The 22,254-nt window shown below is 44.9% G+C and overlaps 1 protein-coding gene and 1 pseudogene across 1 annotated transcript in view; both read right to left on the bottom strand.

Annotated features, from left to right (window-relative positions):
• The window catches only part of CTDSPL (CTD small phosphatase like), a 121,356-nt gene that overhangs the window by 20,269 nt on the left and 78,833 nt on the right, over positions 1–22,254 (bottom strand). Inside the window, exons 2-3 of the mRNA NM_001193081.2 lie at positions 7,105–7,259; positions 2,257–2,289 (exon numbers count right to left, since the gene is read on the bottom strand). Coding sequence (NP_001180010.2) covers positions 2,257–2,289; positions 7,105–7,259 — 188 coding nt within the window. The remainder of the gene's footprint in view (positions 1–2,256; positions 2,290–7,104; positions 7,260–22,254) is intronic.
• Positions 2,299–7,096, bottom strand: LOC101902747 (diphthamide biosynthesis protein 3-like; annotated as a pseudogene).

Below are 22,254 nucleotides of genomic sequence, written 5' to 3'. Positions count from 1 at the left end.
GTAGGTGCAGATTTTGCAGGGGACCCAAAGGCTCGAATCCTTTGGCAAAGCTGGCCTCCAGCTGGGCTTGGGTTCAGTCTTCCCTGCTAAACAGCCAGTGGAGGTCACATGGTATCCATCAGTGGACCTGCTTTTCTGGAGGTGATCATTCAAAGATGTGAGTTACTTTGGGTAGGCTTTGTTTTCCTGCAAAGTATTTCAGATGCTTAAAGCCTGACCCACTGTCTCACATGTAGGGAAGGTCTACAGTTTACTAACCTAACACTGAGCTAAATTACAAAAGACATCTTTTCCCTCTTGGCTATTTTATTCTGGGATTCTAGAAAGAGATTTGTGGAGAAAGGGTCATTTGTCTCAGTAAAGTGTTTGCCCTGACAAATACGTTGATTCAACACTTAACTTTATAGATAGCTGTGAATTAACTCTGGAAAAAAACCAGAGCTATCAGAGTACCAGAGGTAGGGGGAGAGATACCACCTGTTGTCATCTGTTGAATGTAGACATGCTTGCAGGAAAAATACACAAAACTACTTTGTTATAAAGATTAAAAAGAGACCCTGGTAGCAATTTCACTGGGTACCCTACTTAAACACTGGATTAGAAAATGGATTGATCCATCTTTTTGATCCAAGTCAGTTCCCAACAAAGCCTAAACCCTAGGCACGCTGGCAAATTCAGAATCATTCCACAAACTCATGCAAGCTGCAAATCAATGCAGAGTTAAAGTTCAGGGAAAAAATTCACAAGTGATATCCACTACCAAATTTGGAGTCAACCTGTTACTTTGCCAACAAAGGTCCATCTAGTCAAGGCTATGGTTTTTCCAGTGGTCATGTACGGATGTGAGAGTTAGACTGTGAAGAAAGCTGAACACCGAAGAATTGATGCTTATGAACTGTGGTGTTGGAGAAGACTCTTGAGAGTCCCTTGGACTGCAAGGCGATCCAACCAGTCCATTCTAAAGGAGATCAATCCTGAGTGTTCTTTGGAAGGAATGATGCTAAAGCTGAAACTCCAGTACTTTGGCCACCTCATGTGAAGAGTTGACTCATTGGAAAAGACCCTGATGCTGGGAGGGATAGGGGGCAGGAGGAAAAGGGGACGACAGAGGATGAGATGGCTGGATGGCATCACCGACTCAATGGACGTGAGTTTGAGTGAACTCTGGGAGTTGGTGATGGACAGGGAGGCCTGGCGTGCTGTGATTCATGGGGTCGCAAAGAGTCGGACACGACTGAGTGACTGACTGACTGACTGAACTAATGAAATCGTTTCTTTCAATGTAAGATCAGTGTCTCTTGGATGCTCCCAGAAAATAACGTTAAAAAGCCCAAGGAAAGACAGATGAACAGACTTCAAGCAGACAATCTGAATCAGAATCTTTATGGATTAGAATACCAATTTCAGGCCATCTGAAAAAAAAAAAAACAAAAAACCTAAGTCCTTCTCTAAGGACACAGACTGTTTGAAAGATCTTGTTTGATACAGGCATCTCAACTGCAGGTTTCTTTTGGGAGTTGATCATTGACCGAAGAGCAATGCTTCCTGCTGGCTGGCCTCAGGCTACCTGGCTCGGCTGGCAGAGCAGAAGGAAGAGGAGGAGCGGTGGGGACAGCCTGTGCTAGGCTCAGACTCTGGTCAGTCTCCCAAACTCCAGGACAGAAGTTGGTGGCTCAAGGGGATACCCAGTTGTGGCAGAGCTGCAGTACAGCCAGCCTGGGAGCGTCAGGGCGGAAGCAGGGAATGGGACGGGGGTGGTCCTGCAAGGTCTGTAAATATGATTGGGCTGATTTTTCTGATGGAGCCATAGCCAAGCTGCTGACACTTGAACAATCAGAAATGGCCTGCTCCCCTGGGAGGGGCGTCTTGGGAACCTGGTACCACTGAAACAGAACCTGTTGCAAAGAACCTCTTTGGGACAAAAGTATGGTCTCCCAGTCTATGGGGTGGGGACGGGGAGAAGGAAGTGCTGCCTTAAACTTATTCAGGAGGTCCTTCTCAGAGAGAAAGGTCAGAGTTTGGTTAATAGATGCTGGTTGCCTTGCTGTTCTTGAGAAAGTTCTCAGAACTTCCTGCTAACAGTTTAAAATGTAGCTTCACTCCCCCACCACCGCCCCCCTAAACACAACAGAGTTCTTTATACCATGATTAAAAAGCTCAATATAAGCCAAATATTAAGAAAAGTCTTTTATATTAGTAGGCCCAAAGCTACAAGATTCTATGAGTGTTTAAATAAAATTGGATAAATATACATACACTTGGTATGGGAATGATCTGCCTCTGGTCACCCTAAGGAGAAAGAAAAAACACAATCATTGTCAGATTTAAAGAGAAATAGATCATATTCTCAAAAGAAACTTCAAAGCACTCTTGAGTACTGCAGCCATATGACCTCCTGTTCTCTGTACCTTGGTGGGATTTAATGAGCAGGAGGAACCCAAGAATAGTCTTCAGTTACTGGGCTCCCCTCTGCCTCCTAGCCACTCCTTCCCCTGACAAACCAGGCCAGGTTCCTGAAGCTCATAAATCATCCTGTTTATTTAAATAGCGCCTCCTTTACTCCCAGGAATTTAATCCTTAATTGAAAAGGAGAAAGGAAAACCCATACTTTACTTTGATCCATGAATCTCTCTAACAACTCGCTTGTTGCTTCTTGTAAGTTTTTCTCCAAAGACTAAAGCCTCAAGTCAATATGATATGCAGGGAAATGGAGACAGTTTAACCAGATTCTGAGGATCCCCTGGCCACTTCTGGCCCTCTTCTAGGGGAGGACTGGGCAAACGGGACAGGCAAGGTGCAAGGAATACCCTCCAAGGACACAGGCAAAGGACAGCTTTCCCATGAAAGCGAACAGAACCTGTATTGGTGGGGAGTGTTCAGAAAATTCAGGTCCCAAGAAAGGGCCTCAACCATTCCTTATCCCCAGAATGCCAGTCACTCCAGACTTGGTCCATGGAAACACTTCATGTTAACATCACTGAGAAAAGCTAATAAAAAAGCAAATTTATCTCCACTGAGAATTTCCAGTTTCTGTGTTTCTTATTCTTTTTCAGCTGATGGATGGGAGGCAATGGGTCACAGCATCACGGTCCCTGATAAGGAGATGCATGGTTCGCGGTCTTCCACGTGGAAGGATTTGTGAAAGTGTATCCTTCTTTATTCAGGGGGGTCACTGGGGACAGGGGTCTCATGAGAAGAAGTCAAACCTGACTGACACAGAGGCTGATCTCTGCTGATTTCTGATCTCTGCTCCAAGAACCATTTAGCAACTTCTAGATTATCTCCAGCCCCTCGTCATCACCTCTGCAGTGTGACAGTTGCTCGTTTCCTCCTGACATACTCTTGACGGCTCTTTCCTTCCTCAGGACACTGGGGGCTTGTCTTAAGGATTCACAACTGCCTTTGTCATCATTAAAGGTGGAGGCATGCTATTCTCCAACATAACAGCGCAATGAAATAAAATCTCAGTTTTCAAGAACTTATGCAGAGAAGTGCATTTCAGAAGCTTTTAAATACTATGGTTCCTAACATCTGGAGATTGGTGGGACAGATTTTAACCAGAGGCTCACAAGCCCACTGGGTCACTGTGGACCCTCTCAGCCCTGCACTACTGACACTCGGGGCCTGTGGACTCTGCTGCGGGGGCTGCCCTGTGCTCTGCAGGGTGCTCAGCAGTATCCCTGGCTTCCAGGCACTAGATGCCAGTAGAAACCCTGGAGCGTCAACAGAAATGTGTCTGAGCGCATGTGTGTGTGCGCGCTCAGTCTTGAAGTTGCGCCTGACGCTTTGTGATCACATGGATGGTCACCCACCAGGCTCCTGTGTCCATGGGGATTCTCCAGGCAAGAGTACTGGAGTGGGTTGCCATTTCCTCCTCCTGGGGATCTTCCCGACTCAGGGATCGAACCTGCCATCTCCTATACTGGCAGGTGGATTCTTTACCACTGACTCACCAGGGAAGACCCACAATGTCACCAGACACTGTCAAATGTTTACTAGGGGAAACAGTCGTCTCCAGTTGAGAACCAAAGTGCTAGCGGGGAGATGGCAAACAGCCCCCGAACACAAGTGCATCTTTAGACTAAGTGAATGCTCAGTGAGGTGAGAGGTAACACCACTAAATGGTTACTTTGGAAGGGCTTGAGGAAACACAGACCACAACCAAAGCTGCTACCTTAGACAGGTATCTGAGCTTGAAAATGACCCCAGAGGTTTACGTGTGTGTGTGAACATGGGGCGTGCATGGATGAGTAAGCATCTAGCAATGGCATTCACTCTGCCTCACTCTCAGTAGTCCTCCATGTCTCTGCCACTGGAGTCTTCAGAGTGCCAACAACTCCTCGCCTCTGGCAAGGGCTGCACACACTTCCATACTTTCATTTTGGGGCAACTGGTCTTCAGTCCAGGCTGTAATTGGGACAGTCGCGATGGCTGTCACACCAGGCCACTGCTCAGAAGCTTTTCTCTAGGACATAGTAAATACACACGATGCATGGAATCATTCTGTCCACATCGTTCTCTCCTCCTCCAGCAGGCTGAGTTCAAAGAGGCAGAGAGGGCCTGGGAGGCAGTGGTAGAGACAGGCCTGCAACTGGCTTCCACATCTACTGAGCCTGGGTTTTACGTTCCAGTGTCCTGATTAGGCAAGTGCAAAGGGCAGAGTTGCCCCGCTTTGACATGGGCTCTTTCTACAGGGTCTGGTCTCACACACCGAAGGGTCACAGATTATGCAAATGATGCACTATTCAGGGTTAATGCTTTAAAAAGCCACTCTGACAAGTGTTAACCGAAGGACATTTCCACGAACGAACACCAGGTCCGGGTAAGTCCAGCTCTGCTGCAGGAGATGCCTTCAAAGACCTTTATTCTCTGGTAGATACAGCTAAGGGTTCCAGGAAACCTTCCAGGAGGAAGGTTCTTCAACACCACCTTCTCAAGCCATTCATCTAGGCAGGTACTCATTAAACAAAACTTTTACTATGACAGCAGTGACTCCTCTCTCTCTCCAAAATGATTGTACCCATGAAGAAGCTATTGACTTTGCATTTGATTTTTCCAGCTTGGCTCATTTCCCAAAGTTCAGGCTTTGGAATCTAACATGTCTTCTTCAGCGTTTAACTAGTTCTTTGTCAGTAGAAGTGGCTGGGACTGTCTCTCCACACATGAACTGATCTTTGTCATAAATCACTTTCACAAGGAGAGAGCAGCTAGGGCACGTTGCCACGTCTTCCCTGTTCTTCAAACCTTCCTTGATGATGCAGAAATTACCCCTACATGGGCAGGAGTAGAAACACGTCCCGGAGTCCTTGTCATGTTGAAGTGCTCAATCTCCACCTTGTCATGAAACACGGCCATTGTCACTGGGCCAGCAGAGGTCTGTCACTTCCGCGACCTGACCCAGGCCGGGGCAGGTCCAACCTCAAGGGCGCTGGCCCAGTTTGGGTAATTCTTCTCCTTTTTTTTTCAATCCTCTACAGGCCTAGGATACAAACTATGTTCCCTTCATTAATAGGGACTCTCTACAGCAATGATTTTCAAACTGTAAAAGTTGATAGTTTAAGGAAAGTACACTGAGGGGAGATATCAGAATACAGGGCTCTGACAGGGTTTACAGGCAAATTTCATTATACAAATTCTACCGACGTATTTTTCCACATCAACTGAGGGTAAGGTTTAACATCTCTTAAGGCAAGTTATCTTTCATTATATTTTTCCAAAAATTTCTCAGCTATTCTTAGATAGCTTTTCTTCTATGTCACTTTTAAGTCTTCCTATTCAGAAACACAGCACATTTCGTAATAAATAAGAGCCACCATACCAAAAGCTTTTAGTGAACTCTCATTTTTTGGTAGTATTTTGGGTTTTCAATGCAAATAATCACACCATCTGCAAATAAAATTGGCTTCCTATCTTTTCCATATTTATATCAATCATTTCATTTTTTTATCTTATTACATATATTAGCCAGAACTGCCAATGATTTTCCTATGTTGTTGGCTGTTTATTTTTAGAAGTCAGCTTTTTATGATGCTCAAATGATATTCTACTGTGTATCTGGCTGTACTGTTGATTGGTATGTAAAGGTTTATGGCTACTATATACGTCATGTATTAGATGCTGTAACATAAAATGTCCCTCTTTCTCCTGTTTAATGCTTTTGGCCTTGAATTCTGTTTGCTGATTTTAACATTGCCACTTTTGCTTTCTATTTATTTGATTTGCTTTGTACACTTTGCCCATCTCTTAATTTTCTACCTTTTTTTTTTGGGTATTACTGTATGTTGGATGCTGGGTCAGAAACTAGTAGCCACCTGCTGTAAGTCATTAGCACTGTTTACCAAATCCAGCTCTCTTTCTGGGCACATGGTAGGATTATACTTTCATGCTCTTTGAAGTTAAGTATAATCATGGGAATAGCTTTGGCCAATAAAAAGTAAGCTGAAATGAGTCTTGTTACCTCCGAGTGAAAACTTTAACAGCCAGTGTGATTTACATATTCCTTTTTTTCCCTGACGTGACATGAGATTACTATTGTTATCCCTGCTTCCTTTTGGCTTATACTTCTGTAATTTTTTTTTTTTTTTACTCATTCTCTTACCATGAACTGTTCTGAATCATTTGGTTTTGAATATGATGTCTGTTAGACAGCACGTGGGTAGAACTTGTTTTTACCTATTGTGATGATCTGACATAAAATTTTTTATTTGATATGTATAAAAGAATATATAACAAATGTTTATGACTAAACAAGGTAGTTAAATCCACTTGTATTTATTATCTGCTTTTTTCCAAGTTTCTGTTTCTCCTCTGGACTTTCCATTTCTTTGTCTGTTCCTGGTTCTTTAACTCTCTATTTCATACATTCAACCTCCCACAACAGAATGTGATAAAAATGTTAAGTGACTCTTCTAACTTGCATCAAATATGTTCTTTCGTTGTGAAATGGGAATGACTGACATATCCTGTAACAAAATGATGAACTTTTTTGGCAATTTCAAATCTTTAAGTTAATGGCTGTACACATACTGTCAGAGAGTCTTCCTAAGGATGTTCGTCAAGGATGGGACAGAGAGCCCGCGGCGGCAGTCGAGCGTTTGCACTGACCTTCTGGAGCCCACCGTTCTCCTCCACCAGCGGCGGAAGCACACCGGGGCTGCTGCCTGGCGGGGCATCCACATTGTAATCACGGAAGCAGCAGAAGAAGGAGCTGAGGATGCTGCGGCTCCTCTGCTTCTTCAGACTAACGTTGCACTGGGAGGCTGCGAAGAGAAACAGGGCCTAGTGTGGTCAACTGTAATTCGATGATACCCGAGACCAAATCACAACTGGAAGATGAAAGGTACCAGGACGTCCCTCTGAGAGACTGCTGTGTGACTCCTAGAGGGCCGGATGGCTGATGAAGTCCAGTCCTGCTGGCTGGATAGAATTCCCCTGACCTTGGCCCAGTGGGGGCTGTGTGCTCATTAGCCGACCCATCCCCGGGGTCAGGTGCCATCTGCATTCCTGAGCCCAGCAGATAAAGTCCTTCAACCCCGCACAAGCTCTACTTCAAAACACAGATCCTTGTAGGTACAAATCAGACCTGGCCCTCGCTGAGAAGCAGTTCTCTTTGAAGTGTGAAGAAAGACTCACTTGGAAAGTGGGTTCCTGGATGCTCCCTGCTCACCACAGACATAAGACTAACTTCATGGGTAAAAAAATAAGATGTGTGAGGGCACAAAGTAGCCCTCTTCTTAAATTCTGCCACTTGTCAAGGAGCTGATAAGAGCCTGGACCTAGAGAGCCTAGGGGCGGACACTTCCGTCACACTTAAAACAGAAACTGCAGGAGAGATGGGACAGAATGCGAAGGTTGGCCAGGACAGAGCCCATCTTCATGAAACACAGGGCAACACTGTGTCACCCACTCAGTCCCTGGCCTGCAATGGACTGAGGCTCCAGAGGGAGGGATGGGTCCTTTATGTTATCTAGGGCTCACAAGACAAGCTGCCACAAGTCAGAAATAAAAGGCAAAAATTAGTGCTGATGAGAAACACGCCTCCGGGGGGACGCTGACAACTTGGAGGTGCAGGAGCGTTTTGCCTGGGAATGCAGTCCCACCACATGCCACGTCTGGGTGGGTCAGCAGCGCTGCACACGGGCTACCGGCACAGGGCCCATGCTGGGGGCTGGCGGGAAAATCACCACCACAGGGAACTATTCAGAACGCGTGCTATTGTGACTGGGTGTCCAGCTCTCCCACAAAGGGATTCTGGTATGATTCCTCTTTGTACACCGAGGGATTTGTATAGTACCCACCCTCTCAAGAGATCACAAAATCTTTGCTGGAAGTCTACAGGCTCCCTTCTACCAGCAGTAAAACCAAATGCATTCAGGTGGAAATTCTGAAAAAGGACAGAAAGGCTGTTTTGCCAGCAGCTCGACAGACAGGCCTGGATGGTTTCTAGCCAGGGGTTGGGCATTTGGCCTAGGAAGTGTGAACTTAAGATCCTCAGTGGGAATTCCCTGGTGGTCCAGGGGTCAGGACTTGGGAGCTTTCATTGCGGGCGCCTGGGCTCAATCCCTGGTCCGGGAACCAAGATTCTGCAAGCCACAAGGTGTGGCTGGGAAAAAAAAAAAAAAAGATTTTCATTCACTCAAGATGAACTTGAGAACCATGAATCTTCAGAAAAGCTGGCTATTTTTTTTTTCTTATGAACCCTTAGGTATATGTCAAAGGGCATCCATTTTCTCATTTCAGGCTCCATACGCCTGGCCCGACTAGACCAGGCCACGAGGACCACCAGGCACAGAGACCTCCTGCACAGCAGTGGTGGCAGCGACAGTGACCACTATTCCCCAGGGCTGGCCCTCTGGGTGGAGCACTTCACAATTCTCATCTCAAACCACCCTCCCAGCCACCCAAGGAGACAGGTGATTGCTTCTACCTCATTGCAGAGAAAATGCAGCTAGGAAGTGCTTGTGCCAGGACTCAAACACAAGTGGGCCTGTTTCCAGAGCACGTGCTTTCCCCACGCACCACGCCGAAGACAATCCTGAAACAGCTCAGGTCAGATTAAGATGGAGGGAACATGCCAAATGGGGAGAAAAGCATGGCCATAAACTCATATTTAATATAAATGATTGCTTAAGCTGTTCTGCTGTTACTATGGGTGTTTTAGTTTTTATGGCTCACTCAAATAACTTAGTCAGAGGGAGAAAAAACTGTCTCTTCTCTGGTTGACAGTACATTTCTCTACAAGTAAACAAGCTGTTTGTTCATGTCTTGCAGACAATGAGCTGTTAACACCCAGGCCGGGCAGTAAATAGCTCTGCAAAACCCTTTCCTGGGTCCTGTTTTCATCAACAGATCACATAAATCTTCCCCATAACTAACAAACTAACCTATATATTAAAAAAATTCCTGACTCTGGAGATCATGAGCTACTTATAACTTCTACCATATGATTACTTGCCTGTTTGGCAGCCACAAACAGGGCTGTGGGGTTACTATTTGCTCGGGTCACTTGGCAAACCATTGCCCCCAGTGGGGAAATGGCAGCTCACTCTGCTCCCTGATCGGTATAGGAAGAGGTGAAGCAGCTCAACTGGTCTCACGGCCAGGGCTGTGGGAGGGTCCGGGCATCTTCCTGCTAAATACGGTCAACATCAGGGCCTGCAGGAACCACCTGGAAGCTGGGGGTTCTGAATCGTCTAATCACTCTTGGGCTGGGCTGGGCCTCTCAAAAGCAGGCTAGCAGGGGAAATGGATGGATTTCCTGAGGACCAGTATGAGCCTCACCCCGCCCGAGACCCTCGCTTCCCTGGAAAGGTCAAGGTAGGGCTGGGTGGGTCTCCTGACCCTGCTGCCTTCCACCCCAGTGGCCACCTCTCCACTGGCTACAATCCAGAGGCCCTTGATTTACTCATAAGCCTCTGCTAAAAGGGTTTCACAGTTGATGTATGAAATCAAAATCTATGTTGCCATGGAAAAATGTTTATAACATTAGGTCGAAAAAGCGAGATAAATGTATATCTGACTTGATCATAATTGTGCAAAACAAACGAAAAGAGATTACAATAGAGAAACGCCTGGCAAAATATATATACCAACGTTAATGGAAATTGTCAGATACGAGTATTTATATCTTTCTTCTGTATTTTCTAAATGCTTGGTGGTCATTATATTTTACTCTAACAATGCAGAAAGAAAATCGTCTTGTTAAGCTTTCTTTCAGCAACTTTGTAAAGCTCAGGAGAAACCACATCCTACTCCTAAGCTTAACCCTTTAGACTTATTCCTCTGCTTTCCATTCTGGGAGGTTTGAAGGGAAAAGCAGGAGAGGGCAACACTGTAAGCCCTGCAGGAGGCAAATGGCCTGGCTGTGGTGGCCCACGCTCACCCCCAGATGGCAAGATCGCCAGCATGGAACACACCTACCAAACCAGACCAGATGAGGCCCATGTGAAAAGAAGGCGCCAAGTCCGTGGTCTGCCCCAGCAGAGTGCTTTCCACTGGCTTTCTCACCTGGCAGCCCACCTGGCCTCTCACTGTCCCTGGACACACAGGCGGCCCTGCTCCTTCTCTTTGCTTAGTCTTGACTCAGCCTCTCACCACCTGTCTTCATTCGCCCCTTTGAATGTCCCTACTGATAACACGAGTGGTCTCATGGTGGCCCAGGGGGCCAGAAGATGGTTTGTATCAGAATTGTTAACAGTAAGATATTAAAAAAAGACAGTTTAATACACACACCTCCTGGTTACACTGAGTTTAAGAATATTTTGGAGGAGTAAAGGGATAGGAACTTCAAACATCAGTCTCAAACATTTCATAAAGATGCCCATGTTTTATCAGATTTAGGAGGCAAACATCATCAAAAAATCATTCTAAAGCTTTCTCTTGCTTTCCCCTGGATCATCTTCCTACTCCTCTCCATGCCCACATGTGCACCTGACTTCTGGTTTCTCTAAGGCAGACTCTTCATCACACTCACAGCCTACCTCCCGCTCCTCCTCTCCGCATTCCCCACTTCTAGAACATCCCTGTTCTTCAGGGGCTGGTTCAAAGCCCACCTCTTGGAAGAAGCCTGTTCCAGTGGAAAGGGTTTATTCCTCAGCCACTGAGCTCCCCAATAAACATGTGTATGTCTAGGCTACATCGTCAGCCCATTCCTCTCTCCCAATTTCCAGGCCACTTTATCCACCTGCCCGCCAGACAGATGTGGTCTCTGGATGCCTCCTAGGAACCCCTCACCCAGCAGGTCCCCTCTTCAGCTAGGGCATCAATCTCCTGGTATAAACATCCATGCTTCTCCCTCTCATTAAGTCACTGGTTTTGATATTCTTAGCAGCTCTTAAACCTGTCCGCAACAATGCCCTGGCTCTGTCATATCCCAGCTGAGGCCCTCAGCTTCTGTCTCCGGACCACTACGACAGCTGTGAAGCTTGTTTCACTGCTGCCGATTCTGAGTCCCCTAATAACTACTGACAGGACCCACCGAGATGTAGCCCGACAAGCGAGGAGACGGTTTGGTGGTCCTAAGTGTGGCCTCTGCAGTCAGCTTCCCAGGTATTGCCTCGACCAGCAAATGTATGTATGGGACCCAAGTTATATGACTTAGGCTTATTGTGAGAGTTAAATGAGTTCTTACCAAGCACTCGGAATGATGCCTATCACACGGTAAGCACTTCATAAATGTTAGCTCTTATCACTACCATGAGTCTCCTAAAAGCTTTTGCTTCATACAGGAGTAAGGGTTCTGCAGGTAAACCTTGGATCACAGGCTGGATTCCGTGGGTACACGTTTGTTCCCTGGCACCTGACAATTAAGAGGCCCAACTTACTATGACAGATCTTGGTCACTTACACTGTAATTTAGAAATGCAAAACTAGAAAAATCTCAGAAGTGAGTTTAGTCAACTGGAGAGGCAGAGATGAGAAAAGAAGAAGGAAGAAAAGGAAGGGTGAGGTGTCCAGATGAATGCTGCTGGGGGCTGTTCACCTGCTTTCCCTTAGGAAAAGAACAGTGCTTTCAAGACGAGGTGATGGAGCATCCACTGGCTCAGCTCTCCTCTGCTGGGCTCTGCGCCTGCCCATCTGCTTCTCACCCGGGAGCTCCTTGCCCCTCACTGTGCATCAAAAGGAGCACCCTCCCAGGTGAGGAGGCCAACAGACCCAACAAGTCTCTCCTGCAGGCTCCCCTCCTGGGCCATTCTGTTCTGCCATCTCCCTCAGGCCCTGGGCGTGCAGGTCCGTCAGAAGTACCGCCCTGCTTCCTCTCTTAGTTCTGCTAAGGAAGATGTGCTCATGGTTGCTCCCAGCAGCTGTCCTTCTCTCCATACAGGTGTTTGGCCCCTGAACATGGACTCCCATAGGGTAGGACTGGGAGATCCCTGGCAGGGCCAGATGGGGTGATCCTAAGATGTCTCCATTTCTCTGAGCAGCCCTAGGTAGGAAATCCTTCTCTGAGAAATCCTGAGAAAGGCTGTAAAGAGCTGGAGATGTTGGGCACGGGCCTCATCCATGTTCCCAGTGCCCTCTGACCATGTGGGGAGTGTGTGACCTTGAGGACAAACAGGCACGGGGCTCTGTTTTCCGGGACACATTCTGAGAGCAAACGCTTCCCTCTCCACCGCTGGACTTGATGTCACTGCAGCCGAGAAGATGAAGACCCTGCTTCCCACTCTTTCTCCGCCAAGGGCTGGGGAGCTTCCACCCTCCAGCACAGCAGACGAGGGGCTTTGAGAGTGCCTACAGATGGGGCAGCTGACATGAGAGCAGAGATGGCTGCCTTCTTTGAGTCTTCAGTCCTCAGGGTAAGACAGGAATCATCCCAAATACCTTCCCAATCCCTCTGGGCAGAGTGCTGGCCCAGCAGCAAGAACCAATATCTTCAAAGCACCAGCTGCCGATGGGGAGTGTAGTAGAAATGCAACATTTTTGCTTATCAGGATCCATCACCTGTCCTTCTGGTTAAAGTTCCACCACTGTCCGCCCAACCAACTCTCAGTGCATAGCCACAGCCCAGCCAATCAGAGCTATGTGACAGGCTTAGGGACAGGCATGTGACCCAAGCTGGGCCAAGGAACATTAGCTTGGGGACTCAATGCTACAGCTATTGAAGATGTTCTTTCTTTGTTGGTTTGCAAAACTGGCAGGATATAAGCCTGGAGCCACTAGGGCCATCTTGGCCACCAAGTGAGAAGCACCTACCTGATCACATGAGCCAACACTGCGGAGAAAGTAACTGGGCTGTGGAGAGGGACAGGCCTCAGACAACACCATCTGTGGACCTGGTTTCAATACACCAGAACTTTCTGGCATTTTAAGCTATATGAAAGAATAGATTCTCTTTTTCTTTTAAGCCAGTATGGATTGGGGTTTATGTTACTTGGAATGGAAAGGATTATCCCCTGAAGATGTGGGCTCCTAGGCATGGCAATGTAGAGACACTGATGAATCACACAGGCACTGTCCTAACCTCACGATACGCACGCCCAGGAGGAGACACGGGAATAAGCAATTCTGATACAGAACGACCCTTGTTACAGTGGGGTAGCCCAGGGCGTGGCTGGGGCCTGGAGAAGGGCTCATGGTCTAGATTTGGGGCATGGAGGGTAGGAGTGATTTCTTAGAAAGAAGTCTGAGAACTGGGCTGACAGCTTCAAAACATTGTTGGAGGGGGCAGGGAAGTAGGGAAACAGCAGTGTGTCAAGGCCCTGAAGTGAGAGGAGCATGAAATCTGAGAAATCAAAGTGGTGAAGAGTATGAGACGGGGGTGAAGTCAGCAAGGCCTTTGTAAACCATGGTGATGAGTCTGGATTTGATTCTATGAACATGGAGAGTGGTGTGATCAGATTTGTACCACACGTGTCATGGCTTTGACTTCCGTAATTGGAACTACTGAGTTTAAATTTTAGATTATGGCTAATGTAGGCTATTATATAAAAGATTTCCAGGATATTTAAAAGTCACAGATGTGGACTCTTTCTGTGTAAAGCACCTAGAATGGAACTTCTTATTTAAAAATCGACTTTAAATACAAGTTACATGGAAATAAAATGGGCTTTAGAGGGACATTTGGGTTCAAGTCTCAGCCCTGCATTTTGTCTGTCCGTGTGGATTCATCTACCTAACCCACACCAGTAACATGGGCGTACCCACCCTCCCAGGGTTGTTGCATGGATGCAGTGGAAACAGGATATGTTTGTGTACGAGAGAAAGTCTACCAGTGCCTTAAGATACAGCAACAAAAACTTTCCGTCTAAGCCCAGTGCACTGCTGCACTATGAACAGAAGTTAGCTTGTACCCAGACGACAGTACTCACAAAAACAGCCTGGCTTTAGGAGAAAACACGTAGGCAGACCCATTTTGTTTTTGGTTATGTGAATTCTAAACTTAGAACGTGAAGAAGCTCTTTAGAACTCTACCTCCTATCTAGTGAAGGCTTCTTTGTATAATAATAATAATGTTAGAAAGTAAACAAGTAAGAACCAGGTCCACATGTGAAACTTAAAGTAAGCCCTAGAATTCAGGCCTTTTCAAGGCAGTCTTACTTGAAATATGATCAGAAATAAAGTGTTGTAGTTAAAAGCACGGAATGCCATGGGGAAAGTCCACCGAGACTGATGGTGGGGTTTGGTCTGTCACTGGGACGAGAGGCAGAAGGCACCACTGAACCCACAACCAGTGGGCATAAGAGGCCGAGAAGGGCGTGTCTTCTGGTCATCCTCTTCTACTTCCTGACCTGACTGGCTTCCTTCTGCATCCAGACCCCAAGGCCAGCGTTTCCTAGTTACTGTGGTAGTTGCCCACGCCGCACCACCACTGCCCTTTGACAATTCTTACGTTCTGACCTGGTTTCAATTCCAGATGTAGAGAGGCTTAGGAACCATCCCAAACCCCAGGCTGCAGAACCAGAATATCTGGAGTTTACCCAGGATCAGGGTTTTGCACACCATCCTCTGTGAGCATCGCACAACCATCCTGGTCTCTGATCTGGTCTATAACTCCCAGCGTCGCCCCGCCACCCCCATCTCTATATGATCAAAAGAGTGATTCAGGGTCAAGACGAAAGTAGCTGACACGTGGGTGGGAATGTTTGCTGCTGCTGCTGCTGCTGCTAAGTCATTTCAGTTGTGTCTGACTCTCTGCAACCCCAGAGACGGCAGCCCACCAGGCTCCTCTGTCCCTGGGATTCTCCAGGCAAAAACACTGGAGTGGGTTGCCATTTCCTTCTCCAATGCCTGTGAATTCATCCCCAATCATTCAAGTGTCTCCCCAAGAGAAAAACTGCACCTTGGCAGCTACAGAGGTCAAGGTTCACCTTTCATTCCCACGGTGCCAAGCCAGCCTGAGTGCTGGCACGGGGTCCAGACTGCCAAAGACCCAGTGTAACAGAATTTCTAGGAGAAAACTGACTTAACACACAAAGTCTACGGCTAAGGTGTCAAAGCACCGAAACCTGCCCTCAGAACCAGTTTCTTTCATGTCTTGAGCAGAACCGAGAAAGGTACTACACGGTAGATTCGCGTCATCCACGTTATTTACAGCAGAATATTAAAAATACGCAGATACCAATGTTATCAGAGCTGCAAAACTGGACACCAGAGTTTCCCAAAGAAAGACTATTTCTCTACCCCTGTGGATGTCAGAGCACAGTACAACCCTGAAGAGGCCATACGACTGCATTTACAACCACATTACCACGGAAAAAGCTAAACACACTTTTTTAAGGAAAGAGGGGGAGTTCCTCTCAAGGGTCGGCTTTTAAATGAATGCACCATTTCTTCTCTTCCAGAATTGGGCTGCAATCTCTGGAATGCATCCCAGGGCCATGGTTTGGAATGACTGTCTAACAGGAAATTCTGGGCAGTCTGTGCATACATTACATTCCTTTCCCACCCTGAACGAGTCGTCAACAAACACAACTTTCCTCTGTTGGAATAAAATGGGAGGTGTGGGTGTGGGGAGAGGCCAGGGCACAGACCGCGCAGGGTTCAAAAGCAGATGTGGCTGCTGAGATTTCAAACACCTCTCGCTCCTAGAAAAAGGACTTAAGTCACTTTTTGAGATGTTCCATCAGTCCCGACTCTATTTGCAAAGGATCGATTTGCCCAGGGAATTACATCTGCCATTCTCTGAAAGAAACGTGCCTTTGGAAGCTCTTTTTCCTGCTGCAGCCTGGAACTGGCAGTGGTTCCTCTAGCAGTGAGAAATAAAGGTGGGGGGCCGGCAAGGGCTGATGGCTAAGAACTGGGCAGGAAAAGCCCTGATCTCATCCTCCAGAGGTGGGAGGATGTGCTTCCTCGGTTCACGGCTGGCTCATAAGAGCCCGCATCAGCTGAGCGCCTTGTTTGTGTGAGCCCTGACACAGCTCACCCGTGGCCTTCACCATGTGCAGTTCCCCATACCATCACCCCATTTTCCAATGAGAAAATCAAGGCTCAGAGTCCATACGAGTATGCAGGGAGGGTTCTGGGGTTCAAAGCCACAGCAGCCGGCTGTAGGGCTCCTGGCCTCCCAACCCATTTCCCTGTCTCTCCCCAGCACTTGATGGATTTGGGTTTTATTTCCAGGGAGAAACTCTGAATATGAGGCCTTGGACCACCTGCCTTCACTCCAAACACTGTACTCTGAAAAGCCCAAAATGAACCTATAACACTCCCAGCAGCCCTATGAGATGCAGCCAGACACAGAGGATGTGCCTGACCCCTGAATGTCTCTGGGCCACCAAACTCTGTGACAGCATCCCAGGAAGGCCCCTCGGCTGGGAATGCCTTTCCTGGCCTCAGTGCTCCTGCAAACCCCTGTGCCCACGTGACGCAGCTCCTGTTGCAGGGCTGGAGATACACCGGGTCTGTGTGGGTCTAGAATATGAACTCTTAACCATCACTGTACAGAGTCTGTTTTTCATACTGAAAGCCAAAATCAGTAGCAGAACAAAGGATTTAAACAGACAACAGACTTATCTTGAGGAAGCAAAGGTTGACATTTAACAGTAATCAAATTAACGAAATGTTTAAACAACAAGGCCGAGTTGTGGATCTAATAAATGAGCAGAAATGATAAAAATAAAAACAGACAGCCAATGGTGGTAATGTTTTGATGGCCTGGGCCCATTTTCTCACATGTTGCTGGTAACTCCATTATCTGGAACAAGCCATATGAAAAACAGGTGAGTGATGTGTCAAAGACCTTGCTGCACTCACACCAGCGGTCTGAGCATCCAGCAGAGCAGGGATGCTTAATTAAATCAGCGCACAGCAACTGGAGCGAATATTGTGCAGCCACAAGAAATGACCATCGTGAAGACACGTGGGGAGGCACATGTGGTCAATGTCAGGCAGGGCATCTCAGACGCTGCGCTGTTCAGCGCTTGTGACTTTGTCTTCTGCTCTGGACAAGCTGGGGAAGGCAGCTTCCAGAAGGTTCCAAGCAGCTACCTCCTTGGAACACATGTTGTTCATGTCTGAGTTCCTAAGCCTAGAAATACATTGGTGCAAAACAGGCCTGTTGTAATGGATGTTTACTGAACAAGCAGATATGTGAAAGGTAACTCAGAACAATGAAAACGACTGATCTGTTAAGCAACAGCTTCTGAGGTTCTTTAGGAGCACACTCAGCCCCGCAGCACGCCTTTCCTAGGAAGTGCTCTTGCCCACAACAAGCCTCCCTCCTCCAAGCAGTTTCAATCTATGCCATGCACACATGGCCAAAGAAGCCAACGCACAGCTCCTGGCTGCGTTTAGTAAAGGTCACAACTCCTGCTTTCTATAAAATAAACAGTGCATGTTTTCTGAAATCAGAGAGATTATATGAAATTCGCCAGTGGAGAAGGAAATGGCAACCCACTTCAGTACTCTTGCCTGGAAAATTCCATGGACAGAGGAGCCTGGTGGGCTACAGTCCACAGGGTTACAAAGAGTTGGACACGAATGAGTGACTTCACTCTAAGTAAGCACAGCAATCTCTGGATACTAGGACTAGGTTAATTACAATTTTTCTTTATATTTTTGTATCGCTTCTCAATTTCTATAATCTACTCATATGTATAGTGGAAAAAACTGAGTAAATATTTAAAATGCTTATTGCTACTTAAAAAAATATATATGAATGTTTTTACATTTCATGAGATACCCTTCTACAACCTTAGTTTGATTGGTTGTATTGGATTCCACTGAATGGATGTGCACTGTGCCACAATTAAACTAACTTTGCATATTTGTGTTGTTTCCTTTAAAAATGTGTCATTAAATGCTGCAGTTTGTTTGCAACAGCAATGCTGGGAACAGTCTAGCTGTTTATCAATGTGGGACAAAATATAATACATCCCAGATGTGCAACATTACACAGTTGTCAAGGAGAAGGCTGCAGTTCCATGTGCACTGATAACAGCTAACACTTATCTTATGTAAGATGCACCAGGCGGTGTTCCATGCACTTTATATATATCTTGACTCACTCAATCCTTTCAGTAATCTTATGAGGTAAGGACTATTATTACACTCATTTTCTAGACGAGGCCCAGAGAAGTTAAGAAACTTGCTCAAGATGACATAGCTAGTAAGTACTAGGCTTTATTCAAACCCAACTGGTCTGGGCTCTTAACCTCCATACTATACAGCCTGATAATGGAGCACATTCTGAGATACAGTAAATAAGAGAAGCACGGTACACTGAAACATACAGTGTGCTACCATCAACCTTCAAATACAAAATCAAATAAATTAACAAAATAAAAAGCACAAGCATGTGCATATTCTTATCGATGGAAAGAGTGTCTCTAGAAGGATTTACTAATGTAAGTAATTGCTTGCCCCATGGGAGAGGAATGTAGAACACACCAGAAAGGAGGAAAAATTACTTTAGTATCCTTTGGATTTTGCATCACGTATTAAAATAATAATGGCATACTGTGCATCATGCATTATAATAAGTAAAAAACTAAACCATCAAAAATAATACTGCAGGGAGCATAGCGTACATAATTTTATGTGCACGTCTGACTTATCCCCTTAGAAGAAATTCCTAGAAGTATAATTGTTTTTCAAAGGCCAAAGTCTTTGAGAAAAAAAAAATGTCAAGCCTCTAGATAACTGTGGACAATCTGCCGCCTAGAGAGGCGGTGTTGATGTGCACCCACCCCCTCACGGGGTGCTCCACTTAGGCTGTGCAAACACAGAGACTTGAAAGGGCCTCTGCCAAGCTGAAAGGTGAAGACGGCAACGTGCTGCTGCTTTAATTTGCATTTCTCGGGCTGCCATCTGAGTTCTACAATCTTCCGTATACTTTCTGGTCATTTCTATTTCTTCTTTTGAAAACTGGTTGTACATTGTTTTGCCTTTTATATTTTGACTTACAAAAGTTTCTTTGATATATATCAGAAACACAATCCTTGGACTAATCTGTACGCTGGAAACTGTCTCTGCTTTCAGTCTCCTACTTTTTTAAAATAGCAGTTATGTATGTGCAGAAGTTTTAAGGAAATCAAATCTTAATATTTTTCAACTGATTCCTTCCCAGCCTATTATATACTATTCACTTATATTTTCTTCTAGTTCTTCTTTAAGTATTTTATCTGTTTGGAGTTTATTCTGGTATACAATAGGCTATATGAACCCACCTTCCCCTCAAAAGACTAGTTAAATATACTAATAATATTTACTGAATAATTCATCCTTATACAATGATTCGGGGATTCTGTTCTACCCTATTCCATTCCATCTGATCCCACTCCACTCCTTTACTTGTGCCAGTAATATATAGCCTTGCTACTGCAGATTTATTGTTTTATATTTAATACTATCAGTCCCCATTTATTATTTTTTCAAAAACTTCTTGGATAGTCTAATCCTTTATGCTTCCAGATGAATGTCAGAATCACTTTATCAAGTTCTAAAAAAGATACAACTGGGATTTACTCACATCAGGCTCATAAAATACACATGCACTAATTTTAGTTAATTCCATTAAGTAATTAAAGGAAGGTTAAAATTTAAAAGTTAAAAAAATCCATTTATTGTACCTTAGTCATAAAAACTGTGCCAAGATTAAAAGTAACTTTGCCTATTAGCTTAAAAATAGGTTGTTAAAACTATGTTTTATGTAAAGTCCCCTGGTAACAACCTATGGGATTAACAACAACAAAGAAAACACCTATGGAAGAGACACATGCATACACACAAATGATAAGGAATAAGTTCATGTCACTATTAAAAAAAACCCAGCAAAGCACAAAGAAGAAAGCCAGGAAAAAGAGAGCCAAAAATGTAACAAGACTGACAGAAAACAATTAACAAAATGTAAGACCTTCCCCATCAGTAATTACTATAAACATAAACAGATTAAACTCCCCAATCAAAAGACACAGATTGATGGAGTGGATTAAAAAAATAGGCTGAAAGTGAAAGACTAGAAAAAGATAATCTTTGCAAATGGTAACCAAGATAAAGGAGAGTTTTACTTATACAGACAAAGTAGACTTTAAGACAAAAACTGTCATAAGAGACAAAAAAGAACATTATCTAATGGTAAAAGGGTCAACTCCCCAGGAAGACATAACAATTATAAATATACATGCAAAAACATCACAGCACGAAAAAATGGACAGAACTTAAGGGAGAAATAGACAGCAACACGGTAACAGTAGGAGGTTTCAATAACCCACCAGTAATGGATAACATCTAGAGAAGACAAATAAAGAAACAGAGGGCTTGAACAACACTTTATTTCAAATGGACCTAGCAGACATATTCAGAACATCCCACCCAGCAAGAGAATAACATATACTTCTCAAATGCACATGGAACATGCACTAGGACAGATCATGGATTAAGTCACAAAACAAGCCTTAAACAAATTTAAGAAGGCTAAAATCATACCTAGTATCTTTTCTTAGCACAACGGAATTAAACTGGAAATCAAGAGCAGAAGAAAAACTGGAAAATTCACAATTATGTGGAAGTTAAACAGCATACTCTTGAATGATCAACAAGTCAGAGAAGAAATTAAAAGGAATTAGAAAATATCTTGAGGCAAATAAAAATGAAAACACAACATACCCAAACTTATGGGATGCAGAAAAAGTATGAAGAGGGGATTTTATAGTAGTAAATACCTACATTAAAAAAGAAGAAAGGTCTCAAGTAAATAACCTAACTTTACACTTCAAGAAATTAGAAAAAGAAGAACAAATAAAGTCCAGAGTTAAAAGAAGAAAGGAGATGATAAAGATTAGAGTTGCTGTTGTTCAGCTGTTCAGTTGTGTCTGACTCTCTGCAACCCCATGGACTGCAGCACACCAGGCTTCCCTGTTCTTCACCACCTCCCAGAGTTTGCGCAAACTCAAGTCCATCGAGTTGGTGATGCTGACTCAATTAGAGTAGAAATAAACAAAATAGAGAACAGAAAAACAATTTTAAAAATTAATGAAACTGAGCTGGTTTTTTAATAAAACCAACAAAATTGACAAATGTTTAGCCAGACTAACAGAAAAAGAGAGAAGACTGAAATAAGTAAAATCTGTAATGAAACAGGAGACACTACAACTGATGTCACAGAAATAAACAGGATTATAAGAGACAACTGTGAACAATTATATGCCAAGACTTCCCTGGTGGTCCAGTGGTTAAGAATCCACCTGCCAATGCAGGGGTCCCTTCCCTGGTCTGGGAAGATCCTGCACGCTGCAGAGCAACCAAGCCCACGTGCCACAACGACTGAGCCCACGCTCTGCAACTACAGAAGCCGACGAACCGGGAGCCTGTGCTCCACACTGAGAAACCACCTCAGTGAGAAGCTCACACACCACAACAAAGAGTAGCCCCTGCTTGCTGCAGCTATAGAAAGCTCATGCACAACAATGAAGACCCAGCACAGCCAAAATAAATTAAAAAATAAACAATTATATGCCAACAAGTTGGAAATCTAGAAGAAACAGATAAGACTCCTAGAAACATACAACCTACCAAGAATGAGTTAAGAAGAAATAGGAAATATGAACAATCCAATAACGATTAGGAGACTGAATCAATTATTAAAAATCTCTCAATAATGAAAATCCCAGGGCCAGATGGCTACACTGGAGAATTCTACCAAACATTTAAGAAATTACTAATGCCAGTCCTTTTCAAACTTTTTCAGAAAGGTAAACAGAAGGACAATAATACTTCAAACTCATTTTATGAGGCCAGCATTATCCTAATACCAAAGCCAGACAAAGACACCACAAGAAAAGAAAACCTCAGGCCAACAGCCCTGATGAATATAGATGT

The sequence above is a fragment of the Bos taurus genome, chromosome 22 (genome assembly GCF_002263795.3).
Source record: "Bos taurus isolate L1 Dominette 01449 registration number 42190680 breed Hereford chromosome 22, ARS-UCD2.0, whole genome shotgun sequence".
In the NCBI taxonomy this organism is placed as follows: domain Eukaryota; kingdom Metazoa; phylum Chordata; class Mammalia; order Artiodactyla; family Bovidae; genus Bos; species Bos taurus.
This window is presented reverse-complemented; position numbering and strand designations above follow the sequence as displayed.